This window comes from Epargyreus clarus, unplaced genomic scaffold (genome assembly GCF_041222505.1).
Source record: "Epargyreus clarus isolate Ecla_fem2 unplaced genomic scaffold, WU_Ecla_fem_2.2 ptg000024l, whole genome shotgun sequence".
NCBI lineage: Eukaryota > Metazoa > Arthropoda > Insecta > Lepidoptera > Hesperiidae > Epargyreus > Epargyreus clarus.
In genome coordinates this window covers 352,601-373,413 of record NW_027332231.1, presented here as the reverse complement: position 1 = coordinate 373,413, position 20,813 = coordinate 352,601, and the positions used below count along the sequence as shown (strand labels likewise).

The 20,813-nt window shown below is 42.2% G+C and overlaps 2 protein-coding genes across 3 annotated transcripts; one reads left to right on the top strand and one right to left on the bottom strand.

The window, feature by feature from the left end:
* The first annotated feature begins 227 nt into the window (after window positions 1-227).
* LOC140752426 (protein VAC14 homolog) lies at window positions 228-10,346 on the top strand. Of its 2 annotated transcripts, none has more exons than XM_073086717.1 (14): window positions 228-447; window positions 676-826; window positions 1,450-1,680; window positions 2,170-2,387; window positions 2,663-2,783; window positions 3,088-3,211; window positions 3,455-3,768; window positions 4,211-4,352; window positions 4,660-4,765; window positions 6,950-7,124; window positions 7,571-7,689; window positions 8,231-8,310; window positions 8,802-8,949; window positions 9,580-10,346. In XM_073086717.1, exons 1-14 carry the CDS (start codon window positions 347-349, stop codon window positions 9,701-9,703), a joined length of 2,154 nt encoding a protein of 717 aa, XP_072942818.1. In that variant the 5' UTR covers window positions 228-346; the 3' UTR covers window positions 9,704-10,346. The 2 variants fall into 2 exon arrangements, with proteins under 2 accessions (XP_072942818.1, XP_072942817.1); XM_073086716.1 differs by having other exon boundaries at window positions 3,443-3,768.
* Window positions 10,333-20,759, bottom strand: IKKepsilon (I-kappaB kinase epsilon). Its single transcript, XM_073086864.1, has 10 exons — window positions 19,658-20,759; window positions 19,232-19,459; window positions 17,229-17,364; window positions 16,843-16,994; window positions 15,741-15,965; window positions 15,068-15,309; window positions 13,818-13,997; window positions 12,850-12,976; window positions 12,297-12,458; window positions 10,333-12,248 (listed from the first exon to the last, which is right to left on the bottom strand). The coding sequence occupies exons 1-10, from the start codon at window positions 20,402-20,404 to the stop codon at window positions 12,111-12,113; spliced, it is 2,337 nt and encodes a 778-aa protein (XP_072942965.1). The 5' UTR covers window positions 20,405-20,759; the 3' UTR covers window positions 10,333-12,110.
* Between the last annotated feature and the right edge of the window lie 54 nt (window positions 20,760-20,813).

Genomic DNA, 20,813 nt, shown 5'->3' with positions numbered 1-20,813 from the left:
TTAATGTTCTTGAATAATCAATTTAGTAGTCAATTATTGAATCGATTTATTTTAAATTTTACGAAAATAGACTTGTTTGGGTATAAAACCGTTGAATTTGTAAAATAACCTTGTATTGACGTTTTTAAAATTAAATGTAAAATTAATAAAATAATCACTAAAATTAATACTGAATGAGAAAATAATTTATGACAAAACTCTATTATAGATAATGCCAATTTGTCAAACTGACAATGACAGCACCATTATAACTTGTAGGAAATTGTGGGTGGAGATGGTGATAGTGTTTATATAGTATTTATTTATTTGTATTCTATTCTCATTAGTAGACTCTGAAAGCGAAAAGATGACGGAAAAAGACTATGCACCTCTAAGCCAGGCCTGCGTCCGCGGCCTGTGTGATAAAATATACGAAAAGAGAAAGTTTGCTGGCGTCGAAATTGAAAAGTACGTTTTATTGAAATAAAATGTTCATAAAAATAGTAAATCCCTTATCCCTACTATTTCCTTTATACTTCTTTTTATAAAATTGGACGTACAAGTATCGTAAATGACTGCATATTGATTATCTACACGATCTACGTGAATATTAATTCACTTAAATCCTACAACTCTGGTTGTGTACCATGTCATTGTCTAGACCGTATAAAAACCAAGGAGCAATTAATTTTTTAGAATGGTGAAAGACTTCAGCGATGCAAACAACACCAACCAGATCAAGCGCCTCATCCGCGTGCTGGGCCAAGAGCTCATGTCCTCTACCAACCCAAACGTCAAAAACGGCGCCCTCATGGGACTATCTTCAGTTGCTGTGGGCTTAGGAAAAGTAAGGCTTAATGTTACAAATTTTGTGTTATAGTATCTAACTTGCATGCAAATTTTTAGGTTTCAAATAGAACAATTATCACTATGATATTTATTTCGGTCATAGCAGCAGTGTACACACTGCTCTTTTCTTTTGTATTGATTTGGTAAAGGGTATAGTCCGCGCCAAACTGCTAGTCCGCTCGGAATATAGAAATGAGTGGCATCGCAGCAGCAAATTGCATTGCGAGGATTATATTCTATTTCTCAAAGTAATATTATTTTTTCCAATCATCATCCATTTATGTTTTCCACTAGTGGACTTAGGTTGCGGAAGGAGTGGTCTTCCCTGGACCAGCCCTGGGGGGGGCCTCCAAACACAATTGTTATCCCTTTCGAACTAAAAGGCAGGGCTCGAAATGTTTATATGTCAATGCAAAAAAATTCACCAGTACCAAACAATCACTATGTGCGAATATTGAAAAAAATATGTATAAATTTAATTTATGTATTTGCATTTGTAAAGTCTTTAAAATTACAACATCTGTTTAGACTAGGGTGTTCATTAAACTTTACATCCCGGGTTGTGGGCGAGCTATTATTGTGTTGTGTTTTCTCATCTTGTTATGGTTGTGTTTATTTTAGAATTGTCCAATGTTTGTGGGCGAGTTGACGCACCCGATCGTGGCGTGCCTGGGCGAGGGCGAGGCGCGCGTGCGCTACGCGGCGGTGGAGGCGCTGTTCAACGTGCTGAAGATCGCGCGCGGCTCCGCGCTCGTGCACTTTCCGCTCATCTTCGACGCGCTGGCGCGCCTCGCCGCCGACCCCGAGTCTCAGGTCAAGCAGGGCGCCGAGCTGCTCGATCGACTTGTTAAGGTGAGACTTGTTAAAATGGATTATAGTATAATACTTCTCCTCAACTACCTCCTACCTCCTCCTTCTACTCAATTTGCTTCACCAGGAGTCCTTGTGTTGACTGTGAAGAATATCTGTTTATTTGTATTTGTGTGTATGCTGTGGATAAGTACAGCATTATTTTAGATTTTATTTTCAAAGACTACAGATGTCCATTTTTGTCTTCTAACTTTGTTTTTTTTTACAACAACCAAATTATGAATTTTGTTCTTATTTGACTCTTGATTGAAACCTTTTAACCACAGACCTGTATTTTTTAGATATAGGTCTGTGCTTTTAACAATCTGAATCTGATTGAAAATAAACCTTTCATTTTAAATGGTTCTAGACCTCGAAAACATCTACTGTCGAGTATGATTGGAGATTTTTTTTACTTACATTCAGTTTTTCTCAAAGTCTCGATTATACGCTGTGTACATATGGCGATACAAGCGAGGTGTGTGCGCGCAGGACATAGTGACGGAGAGCCCGACGTTCGACGTGGCGGCGTTCGTGCCGCTGGTGCGCGAGCGGCTGTACACGCGCGCGGCGGCGGCGCGGCAGTTCGCGGTGGCGTGGCTGTCGGCGCTGGACGCGGCGCCCGCGCTGCCGCTGCGCGCGCACCTGCCCGACCTGCTCGACGGACTCTTCACCATCCTCGACGACCCGCACCCCGAGATCAGGCGCATGTCAGTCGAAACGATACTTTTCCTGTGTGTCTCCAGATCAATGGACTCACGCCAAAAATTTCCATGAACAATGAACATGACTGAATTAAGATTAGATAAAATGATTCAATTTAACCATCAAGAATCTAAACATTTTATTTGACAAAACTTTTTTAGCCTTTTTTTATGTGCTAAGTCAAGTTAGACACATAAATACATAAATTTGGTCAGTCAAGGTAATCTAAGTCAGATGTGAATAAATATGTAACATATTGATTAATTTTTACTTTATTTAGGTGTGACGTACAGCTGAATGAATTCCTGCGCAGCATAAAGAAGGAGCCACAAGATGTGGACTTCCAAGCTATGATCAATATTCTGATCACGCATGCACAATCACCGGAAGAACTGCTACAGGTATGAGCCACAACTTCTAAATTACATCTTATCTCTCCTAATTACTAATTTAAAGAAATACCTTTCGAAATGTATATAATAATATGTTCATAAGCTTTAAGGTCATATCATAAACACAGACATTCTGTTATAGGAATAGATGGGGTTATGAGCATAAAAAGCAATGTAAAGTGTAATCCATAATCAGTAGAGTAGTAATTTATCCATTTACAAATCCATATAACAGAATAGTGCTAGATATAGCGTTACATTAATAATTGAATTTATAGCGTCAGCATTCCCTAACAAAGTGTTACGCCGGCAGCTGACGGCCATCACGTGGATCAAGGAGTTCCTGGAGCTGGCGGGCGCGGCCATGCTGCCGTACGCGTCGGGCATCCTGTGCGCCGCGCTGCCCTGCCTCGCCTACAACGACGACGGCCGGAAGAGTATCCTTTTGACGCTAGAATTCAGATAAAGTTGACTATGTGATGGATGTGATTTTGACCATTCAACACAAGACAGTGTCAATAAATGCATGTATAATATTCAAAGTACTCATAAAATAAATATTAATTAACATTATAAAAATGTGTAGGATTACTGTAGTCATTTCTTTCAATTAATGTTGTATTTTTTGTTCTTAAGTAAGTAATGAAGTATAACTACCAGTACCTTAGCATTTTATGCAGAAATCCGCGAAATGGCTTCAATCGTGAACAATCAGCTGACTAAACTCGTGGTTTCCGAATCTGTCGAAGCTGAAGCTGAAACAGAAAATAGTACATCAAAAACTGAAAAAACAAATGTAGTCGAAGATGTGGAGAAATTGACTCTGGATGAGGAGCCTAAACAGGAAGTGGCGAAAGAGGAGAAACCTTCGGGAGAGTTGGATTTGACTGCTGTGATAGGAGTACTTGCACTGATGCTGCATCACAATTCTGTCCACACTAAAGTGGCTGCATTGGATTGGATATTGCATTTATACAATAAATTGCCTAACCAGGTAAATCTTAACAATAGATAATTTCTGACTACTTTCAATATATTTCAATATATATTGTTTAATATTTTTAAGGATATAGATGAATATCAAGCACAAGTGGTTAATTATTTAATAATTGTTTGTGTTCGCGCAATGTTAGTGTGTTTCTTCATCGTATGGTGTCATGTGGAGAATGTGTGTTATCACTCTCACATGAACATTTTAAGAATAAAATACCCATGTCAACATTAGTGGTAGGGGTGATGGACTTACATACTTTTTTTTTTACACACTCGAGGGGGAAATCTTCTAAAGCTACCCGGTGCAGTGGGAAGCGACGCAGGGTTATGTGGGATTCTTACTGCACACTAACCGGCCGTGGCCGTCCTCAGCGTCACTAAGAGGACTCCGGGATCTCCCACAATGGACTCACATACTAGCGGAGCTGCGGTGTGCGTTGCAGATGTGGGGCGAGACGGAGCGCGTGTTCGTGAACGTGGTGGGGTGCCTGACGGACGCGGCGGACGACGTGGTGCGGCGCGCGCTGGCCGTGCTGGCCGAGCTGTGCACGTGCCCCGCGCCCGGCGCCGCGCCGCCCGCCGTCTGTACGCACACGCTACACACGTCTACTGTTTATATCGCCGTACAAATAATTCATTTAAAATGGATTTATGCAATATTTAAAGACATAACATATAAAAATTGCAATATTATACACTAGGATTTCCTGCATTGTGGGTGCCATAGACACACACTGAGCCGAAAACACCTGTACCTAGACCAGATATCTAAATTCATCAGGTTAGGGAACGAACTCAGGACCGTTACACATCAGACTGGTATGGTGACCGCTCCGCCACGCGGGTCTTCAAATTTATATTCGTTAAATTGAGCAATAATGTTTAATTTCAGGTGACTTGGAATCGAATCCGTATTACTTTAAATTTCTACGAGCGCTACTGAGGCTGTTGGCTGCAGATGAAACGTTACTAGAGGACAGAGGGCCTTTCATTATAAGGTAAACTATTATTGGAATTGGTTTTCCTAAGACAATTTAATTTTTGATGGAGTCTTTGTGATGATGGAGTTTTTGTGTATAAAAATATAAAATTGATACCATTTGATGTTGTACTGAGTCAAAGGGCTGAAAATAAGGCACAGTAATTACCGTGTCAGAGTAGTAATAGCCTAGTGGTTAAGAAACTCAGCCTCTTGATTAAGGTTCAAATCCCAGGCTACCCTAAACTCTGATATTTCAGTTATGTGTGTTTTAGAAGTTATTTATTACTTGCTTAAACGGCGAAGGAAAACATCGTGAGGAAACCTGCATACCTGAGAAATATTAAAAAAAAGTGTTTAAAGGTACGTGATGTCTACCAATACGCACTCGGCCAGCGCGGTGGGCTATGGCCTAATTCTCTTCGTTCTGAGAGGAGACCCGTGCCCAGCAGGGGGACAGGGAGGGGTTGATGATGAAATATAAAATACACTTGGCTGCAAGCGAATCGACTCACTCTCCAAGCGCGTATTCAGAGCCGCTGCATTTGAAAACGCCAAATGTAATCTGTTACAAAATTATTTTTTCTTAAATCTTAAAAACATAGCTTTCTAATGACACCTTTTTTATGGAAATATCTACAGTAGTTATTTTTATAAAAACATTCTTAGCCTAAGTGCAGGATAAAAGGAAATTTTTCCAAAGGGATTGATGTGATTGAAGTGAAATAAAGGGCATTACGAACATTTTAATATTATCGAGTTGGTGTAATTAATATTGGGTGTTCCCAATTGCCCTAATAACTGATCGCATTTGATTTGCCATCGAACAGACCATTTTTTTTATAGTGGCTTGGGGCATAGGCTCCCTCTAATAATGTGCTTTGGACCTCGCGAACGTTTGAAGGAGCCGGATTTCTGGTCCGAACGTTTCGTTACAATACATCCCACAAATGCTCAATCGGATTCATGTCTGGACTGAGCGCAGGCCAGTTCACCGTCGGTATACCGACTTCATTGAGGAATTCCGTAGTGACACGTACAGTGTAACACCGGGCATTATCATGCATTAACATAAATTTATCCCCAATGAACCTGGCATACGGAACGACATGATCCGAGAGAACATCTATGATGTATAGGTCAGCAGTTAGTCCTCCTCCTCGGTCTCCTGCAGGCATGAAAACGAGCTACGTTTTTTCGTCAAAATAAATCTCGGACCACATCAAACAAGAACCGCCCCCTTAGGCAACTGTTTCATTGAAACAGCACTGCGCAAACCATTCTCCTAGACGCCTGTAGATCTGATCTATCCTGTCATTGTCATGCAAACACATTCTGCATTCGCCAGTGAACAGGACAGAGCGCCATTGGTCGATGCTCCAATCGAGACGCTACCGAGCAAATTGAAGTCGAGCTTGCTGGTGTCTTGTGGCTAATTTTGAGTCTTTGGCAGCCCATTTTGGAGTGAGGTTGGCTTCTCTCAGGTGTCTTCTTACTGTTCACTCACTGACAGCTACTCCGCGTACTTGTCAGAGCTCTTGTTCCACATCAACGCCGTTCAAATGGCGATTTCAAAGTGACGTCGATACAATGAATCCATCGTAAACGGCGGAAATGCAACGATTATTTCTTGTTCTTGGTCTCCGAAAAAAGCCGCCAGTCTCATGAAAGCGTCTGTAAACTCTTGTAACAGCAGATTGCGACAAACGAAAATGTCGAGTTATTGCACGCTGGCTAAGGCCCTGTTGCAACAACGCAACAACTTGAGCTTTCTATTCCGGTGTTGTATCCATGATGTCCTCGAAATAATGAGCGCAGGTAGTGGACATGTGTACAGGTCAACTGATAAGCGACTGATAACTTTATGACAACACAATGGCCTTTTATACGGAATTACAGTCCGCAAATAGTGGGTATCACACGAGCACAATTCCCGCTACTTCAATTCGGCACCAATTTAAAAAAAAGTATTGTACTGAGTTTTATGGTAATGATATCATTCAAAAGCTAGGTTTTTAAGCTTTAAGAAAAAGTAATTTTGTAACAAAAATACATCTGCGTTTTCAAACGCAGCGGCTTTGAGTGCGCGCTTGGAGTGTGAGTCGATTCGTTTGCCCGCGAGTGTAGATACCATTTGATGTTTTAGTGACCTAAAAGGCTGGCAACAAGGCACAATAATGGGCGTGTTTAACGTTGTCGGCAGGCAGCTGTGCGTGCTGCTGCCGGCGGAGGAGGTGTACCGCGCGCTGGCGCGGGCGCTGGAGGCGGAGCGCGACGTGCGCTTCGCCGCGCGGCTGGTGGACGTGCTGTCGGCGCTGCTGCTGTGCGCCGCCGAGCTGCACGCCACGCGCCTGCGCCTGCGCGCCTTCGACCACCCGGTAGCTTCCTATCAACGATACTTTCTTTTTCTTTATAAAATAAAAGTAGCGGACGAGCATGCAGTCCACCCGATGGAAGTGGCCGGCCGCCCATGGACGTATGTAATCGACCCCAGATAGGATTAGATATATCAGGAAGGCTACGGATACGGATGCGCCGCTTCCCTTGAGGACTAAACTGCAACACCTCGAAAATCGTATGTCTCCCTTGCCAGATTCTTCGAACCAGAACATAGGTAGAAATAGATGTGGCGGTGGTGCCGTCGAACCACAAAGGGTTCCACCACCTTCAATTATTACAAAATATATTAAAAATCGTAACTTAGCATGGACCTCTCAACATATCAGGAAGCATACTTAAACGTACTTTGGCGTACTTTTCTATTAGACGTATTTTGTGTGAATATTTATGAGATACGATAAAGTGAACGTGGTGTTCCGTGCAGGCGACGCACGCGCTGTTCCGCGCGCTGCACGGCAGCTGGTGCCACTCGCCCGCCGCGCTGCTGGCGCTGTGCCTGCTCACGCACAACTACGCGCACTGCCGCCGCCTCATCGCCACCTTGTATCCTTACTATACGCGCGTAAACACAGTATCGCTGTTTATCCACCGCCACCGTCACCGAGCCGATACCGATAATTAATGAAGGCGCCGAAATCGCGTATGTACATTTACTATAGTCGCTTGTCCACCGCACGTCCGTCACCCGAGCACCGTCATCCCGGCCGCCGATATTTCGAGTAGATCGGCGTGACCGCTAGATCGGCACCGAGATTTTGACGGGCCGATGTGCCGACAATATAGAGCACGTTGGAACTTGTCCATACCCTGCCGTCACACGCGTAACAGCTGGAACAAAATAAACCGCCGATATTGGTCGCGGTGGACAAACTATCGCCGTCACGATATATTAAAATCGGCCCGAAATAATCTCCTTCTCGGTATCGGCTCGGTGACGGTGCGCATCGGTGACCTAACGCATACGCACGCAACATATACACAGTCAATTTATTATTTAAACGTTACAGTTATAATTTTGAATTTCATGCCGAATTATTATCTAATTAATAAATTCTATCAATATTAATCCTTAATCATAATGCAGCGGCGATCTGGAAATCACAGTAGAATTTTTAACAGAAATAGACAAATTAGTGCAATTGATCGAATCTCCAATATTTGCGTGTAAGTATAAAATTGTTATTTAAATAGTTTTATAATGAAGTAAATTATTACTTGTGCGAAAATTATATGTAAGAAGAATATAAAGTACATAATTTACTATTTTTATGTACTTAAAATGTACAATGGCTCTGTTCATTTTTTATATAGCAGTGATATCGTATATCGATATGGTTAAGAAACTCTGCCTCCGATCGAGGGGTCCGAGGTTCAAATCTCACGCACGTTTGATTTTTCGAAATTATGTGCTGTTTTAGTAATTAGCACTTGCTAAAACGGTGATGGAAAACATCGTGAGGAAACCTGCATACCTGAGAGATTTATAAAAAAAAAATCTCAAGGCATGTGAAGTCTACCAATACGCACTTGGCCAGCGCGGTGGACTATAATGGGTCGATGATGATGTTCATTTTTTGTCAAATGTGTTGGTAAATCGATCATCGGGTGCACTGTTCGGGTGGTACCGTGTCGCGTGTACCGTGCGGGTGTCGCAGACATGCGGCTGGAGCTGCTGGGCGGCGCGGCGAGCGCGGAGCTGCGCGGCGCGCTGTTCGCGCTGCTGATGCTGCTGCCGCAGGGCGCCGCCTTCCACGCGCTGCGCATGCGCCTGCACGCCGCGCCCGCCACCGCCGCGCTGCTGCCGTGAGTGCGCGCACACACACACACACACACACACACACACACACACACACACACACACACACACACACGCACATACATTGCACAAACTGTATAATTGTAATAACACAACACACAAAGTAACACTAAATATATAGATATCGCCTCTCGCGTTTGAGATTTGAATGAAACTCGAATTCGCACTTCAAATTAAGTAATTACAAACTTGTAACTTTTTTTTTATAATATAGGAGTAGCAGACGAGCATGCATTCCACGTCATGGTAAGTGGCTACTGCCGCCCATGGGCATCTGTAATCAATCCCAGATAGGATTAGATGTTCCTACCTGAAGTCGGCCACAGATGCGCCGTTACCCCTGAGGACTAAGCTGGAACGCCTCGAAAAAATATTTCTCCCTTACTACACCCTTCAAAACGGAAAACAGCAGCGCCTAACACTGCTGTTATTTGGCAGAATTCGGTGTGCCGGTGCTGCCGCCGGAGTCGAACCACAAAGGATTCTACCACCTTCATCCTGCCCCTGAGATCTATATGAGAAATATTCCATATTAGCATTTTAGTTTTATTACTCCTTGAAGTAATACTTCGGAACGTTACATTACACTGTGAGTAACTGAGGGTGTGTGCCGGCAGCGAGCTGGGGGCGGCGGCGCCGCGGCCGGACATCGACTTCGACGCGCTGCTGGAGCAGTTCCGGCGCGTGCAGGCCGCGCACCGCGCCTTCCGCACGCTCGACCGCGCCGACCGGCCCCTGTAGCCCCGCTAGCCCCCGCATCCACTGTCCACGCGAGCCCGTACACTATATACGATCATTTTAAGCATAATGCAGTTTCTATTTTCATGTGCATAATATGAAGAAGACACCTACCCTATTTTTAAATTGTAAGCTTAATAGTGTCCATTGATCTTATTTTCTTAAATTAATTAAAAAAAAAATACTGTGCATAAATTAATATTAATGACGCACATTTCGGTCAAATACATAAAATGTATTTTAATAATTTATAAAACTGTACTATTTAATTTGGACCCATTTTTATGGTTGTAGACGTGGGAGTTACTTTTATGTATATTCTCCTTGATGTTGAGTCCGTTATAAGTATTTATTAAAAGCTATTTTTACTTTTATGGAAATATTAAGTTTGACGCATTTTGAAATATATTTGTAAAGCAAGCCTACATTATCATAAAATTAATTTTAACTGCACGTACTGTGTTATATTATGCTGTATGTATGTAAATATATATAATAATATCTATATATCCTGATCTCCAAGTAAGCAAAGATTCGGTAAGCGGAATCCTGCTGAAGAGTACCTAAGACCTATCTGATATAATTGACACGAATTGTAACAGATCAAGAGGATGTTTTTTATGAATAAAACATTTGTACATTCCAATTTTCATTTATTTTTATCGCCCTGATCCCTATTCCTAATTCGTTTACAATTTACAACAAAGTTACATGTTAATCACTGCCATACTGGTTCATTCATAATTAATAACAAGATATCTGTTTAATATATGAGTTAAACATTAAAATAATAAGCTCTGAACGCATCTTAAAAGGTAAAAACGTAATATTTCACAGAATTAACAAAGAAGTCTATTGTAAATTATTTATAAAATGACTTACTATGGATCTCAAGCGTCTCATATATGTAAACAAATAAAGCACCAATTGTTACAATGAGAATGGGTTGCATAAATGGATATGTACAACACTAAATTTTATCATAGGCTTCTGCTTTCAAGTGTTGTTTAGACCGAGAGACAAAACATTTAGATGTTAAGAACAAACGTTTTAAAAAACGCACAGTTATTTTGGAAATACAGACAAACACTTATATTTGCCCTGTGAATTGCGAATACAACGTTACTGAGAATTGCACTGAGCGTACTGTTAAGTGAAATGATGCCCGAAAGAATGATTTATTTATAACATTGAATGTGTGGTACTTGTTCATAAAAAGCTTCAACCATAGTTCAGCAACATTCTACTACAGTTGTAGGGCAACAAAATGAAATAAAACACTACAAATATAGAATTACAGGTAACATTACAATAAACTAACTACCCTTTTTACTACTTAGTGCCTAAAACTACACCCCTAATTAATATTTGCTAATAGGATCACAGAACAGTAAATTCTGAAATGTTTTGAAACTGCAATATAAATATTATTTTCTTTAGATAATAACTGAAATAGTAAGTGCTTAAAGTTGTTAAAAATGATTATGTTTATTTATTACTATTATATATTGGCATAATACGAGTTTTGACTATGATTTCTACCCATGCATATGATAACTATGATTTATTGCATTATATTGTAAAAAGTAAGGTTACATGTATCCATTTTTTGTATACAAATCTTATTGGATTATTAGGCCTTGTGACAAAACATTACAAATAAAAATATTTGATCTATAACTTTCTGACCTACAAATTATTGATACCTACTTATCTATATCTATTACACTTATCACCACAATAGGAAACTGGGAACATACGAAACTTAACGGTATTGAAATCTAATTTCATACTTAAGGTATATTAATAGAATTTATAAAATTAATACATGTGGATAAAACTGCATATTACATTTAAAACTTAAACGTACATAAAGGAATTACATAGATGGATGTACAGTAAATCATATATTAAATAATAATTATAAGTATATAAGTATAATGTTAATAAAATTGACGCAATTGTAACAGGTCTGTCTGTAGAACATTTAATTTGAGATCAATAAACTAATATATTCAGTCGATATTTTAACATGTATATCCATGGATAATTTTGATTACATAGTTAATTATAATAATATAAATTGCCATAGTCAGTCTCAATGATTCTGAATCGCCAGGCAGCCACTCGAGGAATGTCTAATTAATATTATCCACACGTCCGTAGAACATTTTTACATCTAAGCTAAAATACACGATGGTTTAGTTTTGGAGGTTTCATTTTTGTTGAAATCTTCACTAACGTCTATCTGCAACGATTCCACCTCCTTGGAGCTCGCCGACTCGTAAATGACCGTCCTGATGCCCGAGTCCACGGAGGACATCGGCTCGTCCTCGGTGCTGGACCTGCAGTCGCTGCTCTCCGTGTCGGAGTAGTCGACGACGCCGGCGGGCGGCGGCGGCGGCGCGCGCTAGGGCTGCAGCCGCTGCGCCGCGTGCGCCAGGCGCGCCAGCAGCGCCGAGTTGCCCGCCACGGCCGCCGCCAGCTCGTCGTGCGCCGCCAGCAGCGCGCGCACGCCCGCGCCGCCCGCGCCCACGCCGCCGCCCGCCCCCGCGCCGCCGCCCGCCCCCGCGCCGCCGCCCGCCCCCGCGCCGCCGCCCGCCCTCACGCCGCCGCCCGCCCCCGCGCCGCCGCCCGCCGACGCCGCGCCGCCCGCGCTCGTCGCCCGACCGCCCTTGCCGTTGGCCACACTCCTCTTGCTCTCCTTCTCTTTCTCCTTTTCTTTTTCTAAGGGAGGCTCCGCCTTTAGGCTGTTTAACTGTAATATTAAAAAAACTCTGCATGTAAAATCACCTGTAGCGGTATATAATTTCACAAACATACACAGTAAATGCATTACATTGCAAATGTTGTGGGCAGTGACCGACTAAGATTGTCAGAGGCCCGGGAAGGAAAGTTGAATGAAGGCCCCCAGTCTAAAAAGTAAATGGAGGCCCCCGGTGATGGGTAAATCGGTGACTTTTTTTCGCTGAATAATATACATGTCAGAGATTCTGACCTTATTTTAGCAATTCAGTATGGAGGCCTCCCAGGATCGGAGGCCCGGGGCGGACTATCCCTTCCGCCGCCACTAAGCCGCTACAGGTTGGGAGAGAAATGTGTATGGTGTGTGAGAGATGAAGTGAGTATGAAAGCGGGCGGCTACGAACGTGTGCGCGCGCGCGCTGCTCGGCGTCCTGCAGGCGCGCGGCCAGCGCCAGCAGCCGCAGCTCCGCGCTCGCCACGTCCTTGTCCAGGATCTGCGTCTGCAGGTACACCGTCTGCGCCACTTTGTACCTGCGTGTAACATTATGGTTTCATTTACATCATCATCATCATCAACCCATTACTGTTCCACTGCTGGGCACGGGTTTCCTCTCATAATGAGAAGGATTAGGCCATAGTCCAGCACGCTGGCCAAGTGCGTATGGTAGACGTCACATACATTGAAAAATCAGAGGTTGAACCTCGGACCCCTCGATCGAGAGGCCGAGTTTCTTACCCACTAGGCTATCACTGTTGGGCTTTAATTAGGCTAATTTTCATAGAAGCCGTTAAATTGTAGATTCTAATTTTGTGATGTAGCGCTAAATTCATGCAGCCTGGAACATAAGAGTGTGAATTAGCCGTTTATTATATGAATAGATTCAGACAAAAATTCCCTAAGACAAAGAAGAAGGTTGACTTCAAAACTCCCTTCTTATCCAAGGCAAGCTATTATTCGTATAGTTTTCTTCTATAATTTAAAAAATCAATAAAAATACCTAAGATTTCAAATACTAGATACGAGTAGGAACATAGGATTAGTAATGATTACTCACACCTAACAAGAAAATGTAACCAGTTTGGACAATTGAAATTGTCACTGTCACCTATTTTCGTGTTTAAAAATATTTAAAAAATGTAGTTTTTAGTTCATTTACAAAATAAACTATATTTCTCCGCACTTCTTCTTTTATTTCGTGTTTTTGCACCACTTAACCGTACATGTCGGCATCGTTTCGTGCAAATTACACCATGACAGCCATTAAACGGCCGACACATATGTCAGCCGTTTAAGCCATTCAATGGCTTCCTTCAATCACAAGGCGGTGAGATATGTATAGTTATGTATGAGTAGAAAAGATAAAGGTGTCACCAGTCGGCCACGGCGTCGGCGCGCGCGCGCGCGGCGGGCGCGGCGCGGGCCTGCAGCGCGCGCAGCCGCCGCGCCGTCTCCGCCACCGTGATGCGCTCCAGCACGTGGAACTGCTCGTCGTTGTACGTCAGCGCGCGCGTCGCGCGGTCGCGCACCAGGTGCTGCCACGACTCGCGCAACCTGACACACGATTTTTTTTTTTTATAATATAGGAGTAGCAGACGAGCATGCAGTCCACCTGATGGTAAGTGGCTAATGCCGCCCATGGACATTTGTAATCGACCCCAGATAAGATTAGGTATTCCTACCTAAGGTCGGCCACAGATGCGCCGCACCCCTGAGCACTAAGCTGGAACGCCTCAGAAAAGTATGTGTCCCTTACCACAACCTTCAAACCGAAACACAGCAGCGCCCAACACTGTATTAGGTAGAAATAGGTGTGGCAGTGTTGCCGCCGGAGTCGAACCACAAAGGGTTCTACCACCTTCAAATCATCATCAAATCATTATCATGCTCCATGGATCCAATCTAACGTCTCCTATAAACGTGTTGCCAACCCTGAGCACCGAGCTGAATTGCTACGTGTAAATGTGTCTCACTTATCATACCGTACAAAAGCAGAACACACAAACAATGGGAATGATGACAAATTTTGAACTCCCCATTTATAATGTAGGTACATGTCTACTGGTTCCAAAAATCGTATTATTTCGACAATAAATTCAGTATAAACGGAAATATAATCATTTTTAAATTAAGCGCGAAAACGCTCATGGGTGCCGTGGCATCCACGAGTGACGTCACGCTTTGCGATATCCCATATAAAAGTTCAAGCAATACGGTGACACGCCAAAAAAATGACGTCATTTCGCCCCGATTAGCGTTTTAGACAAGATGGCCGACTGCGGTATTTTATACTTTTTAGTTATTATTTTATTTTATTGAAAATATAATTAATCCTAAAGTTTTTATTAAAACTATGCTATTTTTGAGAATGCTTTCAACATATTGTTGTTCAGAAAATCATTTATTCTTCGTTTTTTTAATACTGTCATCATGCTATGGGAAATCATGTTGCATCATGTTGCTATGAGAGAAAAGAGAGGGATGGGGGTGATCGTGGTAAAATGTAGTCGTGATGCCTTCAGAGTTGGAGCCCAAAAGGTCCGACCATCCTCGGGCCTCACGAGAGAGTTTCGGAATGAATTAAAGAGGGTGACACGAAAAGATTGAATAGGATCGGGAGTGACCTGTCGACGAGCGTCTTGGCCTTGAGGTGCAGGCGCAGGTCGGCGGGGCAGGGCGCGAGCGGCGCGGCGGCGTCCCACTCGGCCGTGAGCGCGGCGCCGGCGTGGCGCGCGCGCAGCGCCGCCGCCGCCGCGCGCACCTTCTCCGCCTCGTCCGCCGCGCGCGCGCCCGCGCCGCCCCAGCCCTCCGCCCACGCCGCGCCGCCCGCCTCGCCGCCCGGCACGCCGCCCTCCGGGACGCCTGTCTGGATATCGATCAAAAAATGGTATATTCATAAAAAAAACATCGCAAATGAATAATAATAATAATAATATTGTCGATCGCTCCGACGGGGTAATTTGTTAAGCAATTATAATTGTCTTAAAAGAATCAACGTATAATTGTTTCACTACATAATTAAGAAAAACGGTTAAAAATAAAATGGAAAAATTTACCCTGTAGGGTATTTTTTATTGAATCAATATTCATCAATGTTCCATGCCAAATTACGGAAATCGAGATGTAAAATATTGATATTGAAAATTTATTCGGACATGAACTTAAGCCGAGTAAACAAAAAACAACCCTGGGAGTAAACCAGAAGACATATGTAACAAACTTATAAACAATACGACGCAAAGCTCATCTTGAAAAAGTATTATCTTTCAGTGTGTCAAGCGGCAAGCGTGTGCGTACCAGGGCGTGCAGATGCCTGGTGGCGGCGGCGGCGAGGTCGAGCGCGCGCGCGGCGTCGCGCAGGCGCGCGGCGTGCGCGGCCAGCGCGTCGGCGCGCGCGGCCACGGCGCCCAGCCGCGCCGCCAGCAGCGCGCCCCACCGCGCCACGCACGCCGCGCACAGCCGCGACGCGCCGCACAGCGCCTCCACGCGGCGCTTCACCACGTGGCCCACGCTGCACGCCGTCTGACACGCGCACGGGCAATGCACGATATACATGTTACATTAACGAGCAACACTCGTACATCGTTTTGTTATCACCAAACGTAACATTTCTAGTAAAACAGAATCTTCCAATATTCAATAAATATACGATTTACAATAAATGGAAAAGATGTCATATATAGAAGATAATTGTACAGGGTGGCGCAAAATTAATCACCCTATTTTGTCTTTGAATAATTTTTGACCTGAATAAAAAATAAGTCATTTTGAGTGAACATATGGTTTCAACAAGATCTCCCGTTTTACCGATTTGGCATGGTCAGCAAGATCGCCCGATTTAACCATCCCAGACTTCTTTCTTTGGGACTGCTTGAAGTCACGGGTCAACCGCAGCTCTTAAGGAGAATTTTCGACTGGAATGCGAAGTGTTATGGGCGGAAATCTAAAGGAAAGTCGTGGAAAATCGGCCGCAAATTTGTGTCAACGCTGGTGGAAGACACTTGACAGATATTATATTTTCAAATAGGCAAAAAAAAAGTTACAGGTCCTGGTAATGTACTCTAATACTCAAAATCACTTTTTTTATTCAGTACAAAAGTTATTAAAAAACAAAATAGGGTGATTAATTTTGCGCCACCCTATATATTTGAGGCAGCTAGAACCAGAGTGGCCTAACCGCATTTTAATGACTTTTGACCTATCTGTATTTCCGTAATTAAAAAATGTTGCACACTTTTATTTTTCTCCATATTGTAAATAACGTTTTTTGTAGTTAGGCTACTCTAGTTCTAACAACCTCATTTTACTTTGTCCCTCTGTGTTATAAGTGAGTAAATTGAAATGATATTTAAGTCGCCAATTATTTTAAAACAGACATTTCATAAAGTAAGCTTCTCACCTTGGCCTGGCTGGCATCATTTTCGACAGACACGATGTTGGGGAACACGGGGAATTTGGGCACCTCGGGCTCGGGCGCCATGCTCACGTTGTTGTTATTCTTGTTGAACAGCAGCAGCGGCTCCTCGCTCGTCGTGTCCGGGAAATTCTTGCCTACGGAACACCAACAAATCTATTATTTATATTTATTACACCAATATTCAAATATAACCACCCACAAGATACGTTTTGCAGGTTCCATCAATTTTAATTAACGCATTGTACAGTTACAGTGTAATAAAATAAACTGCGTATATTATCTAGTTATAGCTTATACGGATAAGCTTAATTAGTTAAATATTTCCTCTCATCACATGTCCTATAAGATGAATACGACTGTTGCCTCACCTAACGTATTCTCGTCGATCTCGGATAGCAACAGCCGGTCTTTGTACAGAAGGATCTGCGACTCCGCGACAACGCTGCTCTGCTCACAGATGTACGTCTGAAGATGCTCGTACTTCTCCTCGGGCTTTATGAATACCTGGAAAGTCCATGCAATACTATACTTTAACACTGATGTAAGTGAATCGTCCATTGTGAGATAATACAGTGATTCACTATGGTTTTTTTTTCATTTTTCTAGAATATAATATTCAATTCGAACACAGCAGTGCTACATTACTGTTATAAGGAAGAAATAGATATGGATAATATAGAAGTGCCTCACCGGGCGTAGGTTTGGAAGTTCAAAGAGTTCTGCCACCATAACACCAGGTTTGCACGAAAATAGATATATTGGGTTCAAGTAAACTGATAAAAGATAATATAGTAATCTATTAAATTATGTCTATGTGAGTGGGAAAGATTTTGTTTGCACTTTCCTGTCGATTCGTTTATAACTTAAGTTAAAATAAACATAACGTATGGGACATATTTTTCATTTAAAGTGTTTAATTTGTACGGAACCCTCTCCACACGAGTTAAGTCACTACATACCGGTGTTTTCTAAAAAAAAGACAGTGAAAACGGGCGTGTATCATTAACTATGATCGATTTGATAAGGAAGGAATCAATAACAATACGTTAATGCTTATGTAGAAAAAACATAAGAATATGAATTTATTAATATTAGCGTGCGAGACAGTCGTGCGAACTGTCTGCGAACATGGTAATGTGCGGTTCAATCGCGCAACGCATTCATCGCCATTATTAAACACGTAGCGTGAGTAAAATGTATTAATCGTCTTGATGAAAACTAGGTGCCTACTTCATTATGAAATTGGTAGAGATGTCCCCCTCGAATATCGAAGTAATAAATAAATATTTATTGTAAATATGTGTGCGTATAGTGTCAATTGATTGATTCATTTGTTTTCTATTTCGTAAACAAGGGTCGTATTTATGTGTTAAGGGTTTATTAATAAGAGATTGCAAAGTATCTGTGGCCGAAATCAGGATGCAATTTTGTTTACAATTGATTACAGATGCTCATGCGCTATGTTATTTTTCTCTTTTTTAAGTAAATTGTTTTCTTAGTCTCTATTTTTAATACTACACTTTTATTTACTTATCGACATTCAGTATTTGTAGGTCCCATCACTAAACAAATTCCGGTCATTGTCTTGTAAGCGGAACGCGCGATTCCGCAGCGTTTACCGACTCGAGTCGGTTCGACAGCCGGCAAGGTTAAAAAATTGTGCTAACTCCATTATTGTTAAAGTAACGCCTACTTTAATTGTATTTACATTGGGCTGTAATAACTTTATTACATTGGTCTGAAAAAATATTCTTAAGGTTTCAAACTTATCAAATCACATCAATGTGTATTTACATATTATTATTTTCTGTTACGCCCGGCCTATGTAGCCTAGAGTGCAATGCAAGACAATGCAATGCTGTACATACATTATTTAATATATAACAGGACAGGTCAGGTGGGCTCTCACTTGGAGAGTCAGTCCTAATCTTTCATTTTGCCCACACGTCTCGTAATTCAGTGTACTTAATTAGATAAACTAATACTCTTTTTCTCTTCGAAATTTCTTTTTTTAAAAACCCTCGCGAAGGGACCCGCGTAACAATTCCATTTATACAATAGTTGAGTATTGATAACAACACAAAACAGGATTAAAGTAGAGTGATTTACCATGCCTTAAAACCTGGATGAATTATAATGTAATTTTAAGCTAATTGTATTATATGAAAACAGTGTTGTAAGATAATGCTTAGGCCATTGAATTAAATGTAAATAGACATTTATTTGGTTTTGGTTTTGGTTGGTATTTGGCTTACTTGGTAATATTGATAAACATTTTTGTTGTCCTAATTAATTTTATAGCCTGTAATAAACTATTTGACAATAAATTAATACAAATTGTAAAATAATGTTACAAAATGTTCCCACTTACTTTTATACTTGCAGCTTTGTTAACGTGGAACACGTGGACGGGCTTGGTGGAGGTTGCCATCTGCACCTCAGAGAAGAACCTGTCGAATGTCCATATCCGGTGCGGATCTACTTCCAGCAGGCCGGCCAGCAGCGGCGTGACCAGCTTGCGCAGCCCCACACTCAGCTGGCAGTGAGCAGGCAGCTCACGTGACCATTCTATAGGACCATTCTCTGTGGTTTGTGTGCCCTGAAACATCAATATATTGTGAATTAAATAAACTACATACATTATTCAATAATCTTTTACATAGATATAATTATGTTGAATATGGTTGAAACAAAAATAAGAAATAATTTTACAGGAAATATATAAAAAATTGTTTGAAATTAGTAATTTGAATGTTGATAGTTGAACAATTTAAAAAAGGTAAATTACAATACTTACAGAGATGACTCCTGAAGCTTTCTTTGTTGTTATATAAAACATAGTTTCCTTATTTCGCCTGCCTCCATATGGCCTGAAAGGTAGCTGGCCAGTCGCCACATGATATAGTGTGACCCCTATTGACCAGAGGTCTACCGTGGCACCAAAACTCTTTCCCACTGGCTTCCGTAATACTGCTCTCTCATACATATCAGGGTGGAGGTACTCCTCGGTACCATATAGGGACACGAATTGCTCCTCTTCTTGCAGCTCTCTAGCAGCCCCAAAGTCTGTCAGCTTGTAAGTAGTGGTGCCATCCTCATTGATGAACTTCATAATGTTGCCGGGTTTCAAGTCCCTGTGCACCAGGTTATTGTCGCGCAGATGCTTCATGCCCGCCGTCAAGTGTTCCAACACTAACAGGAACTCGTGCTCCTGGAGGCCGTAAGTATTCTCAGGGTCGTCCAGTATGTTGAAGAGGCTGCCGCCCGTGCACAACTCCATGACGATGACCTTGCCTCGACCCTCCTGCTCCTCCTCGATGGCGAGTAGCTTCACAATGTTCTCGTGTTTAACCTTCTTGAGCACCTCGAACTCGCGCATCTGCACGTCGTGCGGCCGCATGTGGCTGAGCTGGTTGAACGTCTTCACCGCCACCGGCTCGCCGTTGTTCTTGTTGACCCCCTGGAACACCGCCCCCGTGGCGCCCTTGCCCAGCACGCTCGTCGTACACCACACGTAGTTCTCAGATCCTCGGAGAAACGACATTTTTAAAACTTTCAGATCCTCACTCCTCAGATTTCCCTATAACTTTCCTTATCCTAAAGTTCAAATTAAACACAAAGGATGTTTATATCAAAAAACACTATTTCAGCAATTAATACTCCATATACTCAGCACTTAAATTATAGTGATGACGTGACTGATTACAATATCGAGTTTTGTATTTTGTTACAATATAAAATATTCACTTTCATTTAATTATGGGTCAATAATCAAACATCATTTCATATCCTAAATTTGAAACAGTCTTCTGTAATCTGTAGTGAATGCTGACTGTGCTGTCAGCTGTGCAGTTGCTGTACTTCTATGGCTCATATGGCTGCCAACTACTACTGCCAAAGTGACAGGTCGATTAAACGAAAAATCGGCATTCTAAGCCTAGACATTGATTTTT

Coding starts and splice junctions, on each gene's coding strand:
- LOC140752426 (XM_073086716.1), top strand. CDS start 347: ATGACGGAAAAAGACTATGCACCTCTAAGCCAGGCCTGCGTCCGCGGC. Junction 2,388..2,662: donor CACCCCGAGATCAGGCGCAT/GTCAGTCGAAAC, acceptor TACTTTATTTAG/GTGTGACGTACAGCTGAATG. Junction 4,766..6,949: donor AGAGGGCCTTTCATTATAAG/GTAAACTATTAT, acceptor CGTTGTCGGCAG/GCAGCTGTGCGTGCTGCTGC.
- IKKepsilon (XM_073086864.1), bottom strand. CDS start 20,404: ATGTCGTTTCTCCGAGGATCTGAGAACTACGTGTGGTGTACGACGAGC. Junction 19,460..19,657: donor AAGCTTCAGGAGTCATCTCT/GTAAGTATTGTA, acceptor TTGATGTTTCAG/GGCACACAAACCACAGAGAA. Junction 12,249..12,296: donor GCGGCGGCGTGAGGGCGGGC/GGCGGCGCGGGG, acceptor GGCGGCGCGGGG/GCGGGCGGCGGCGTGGGCGC.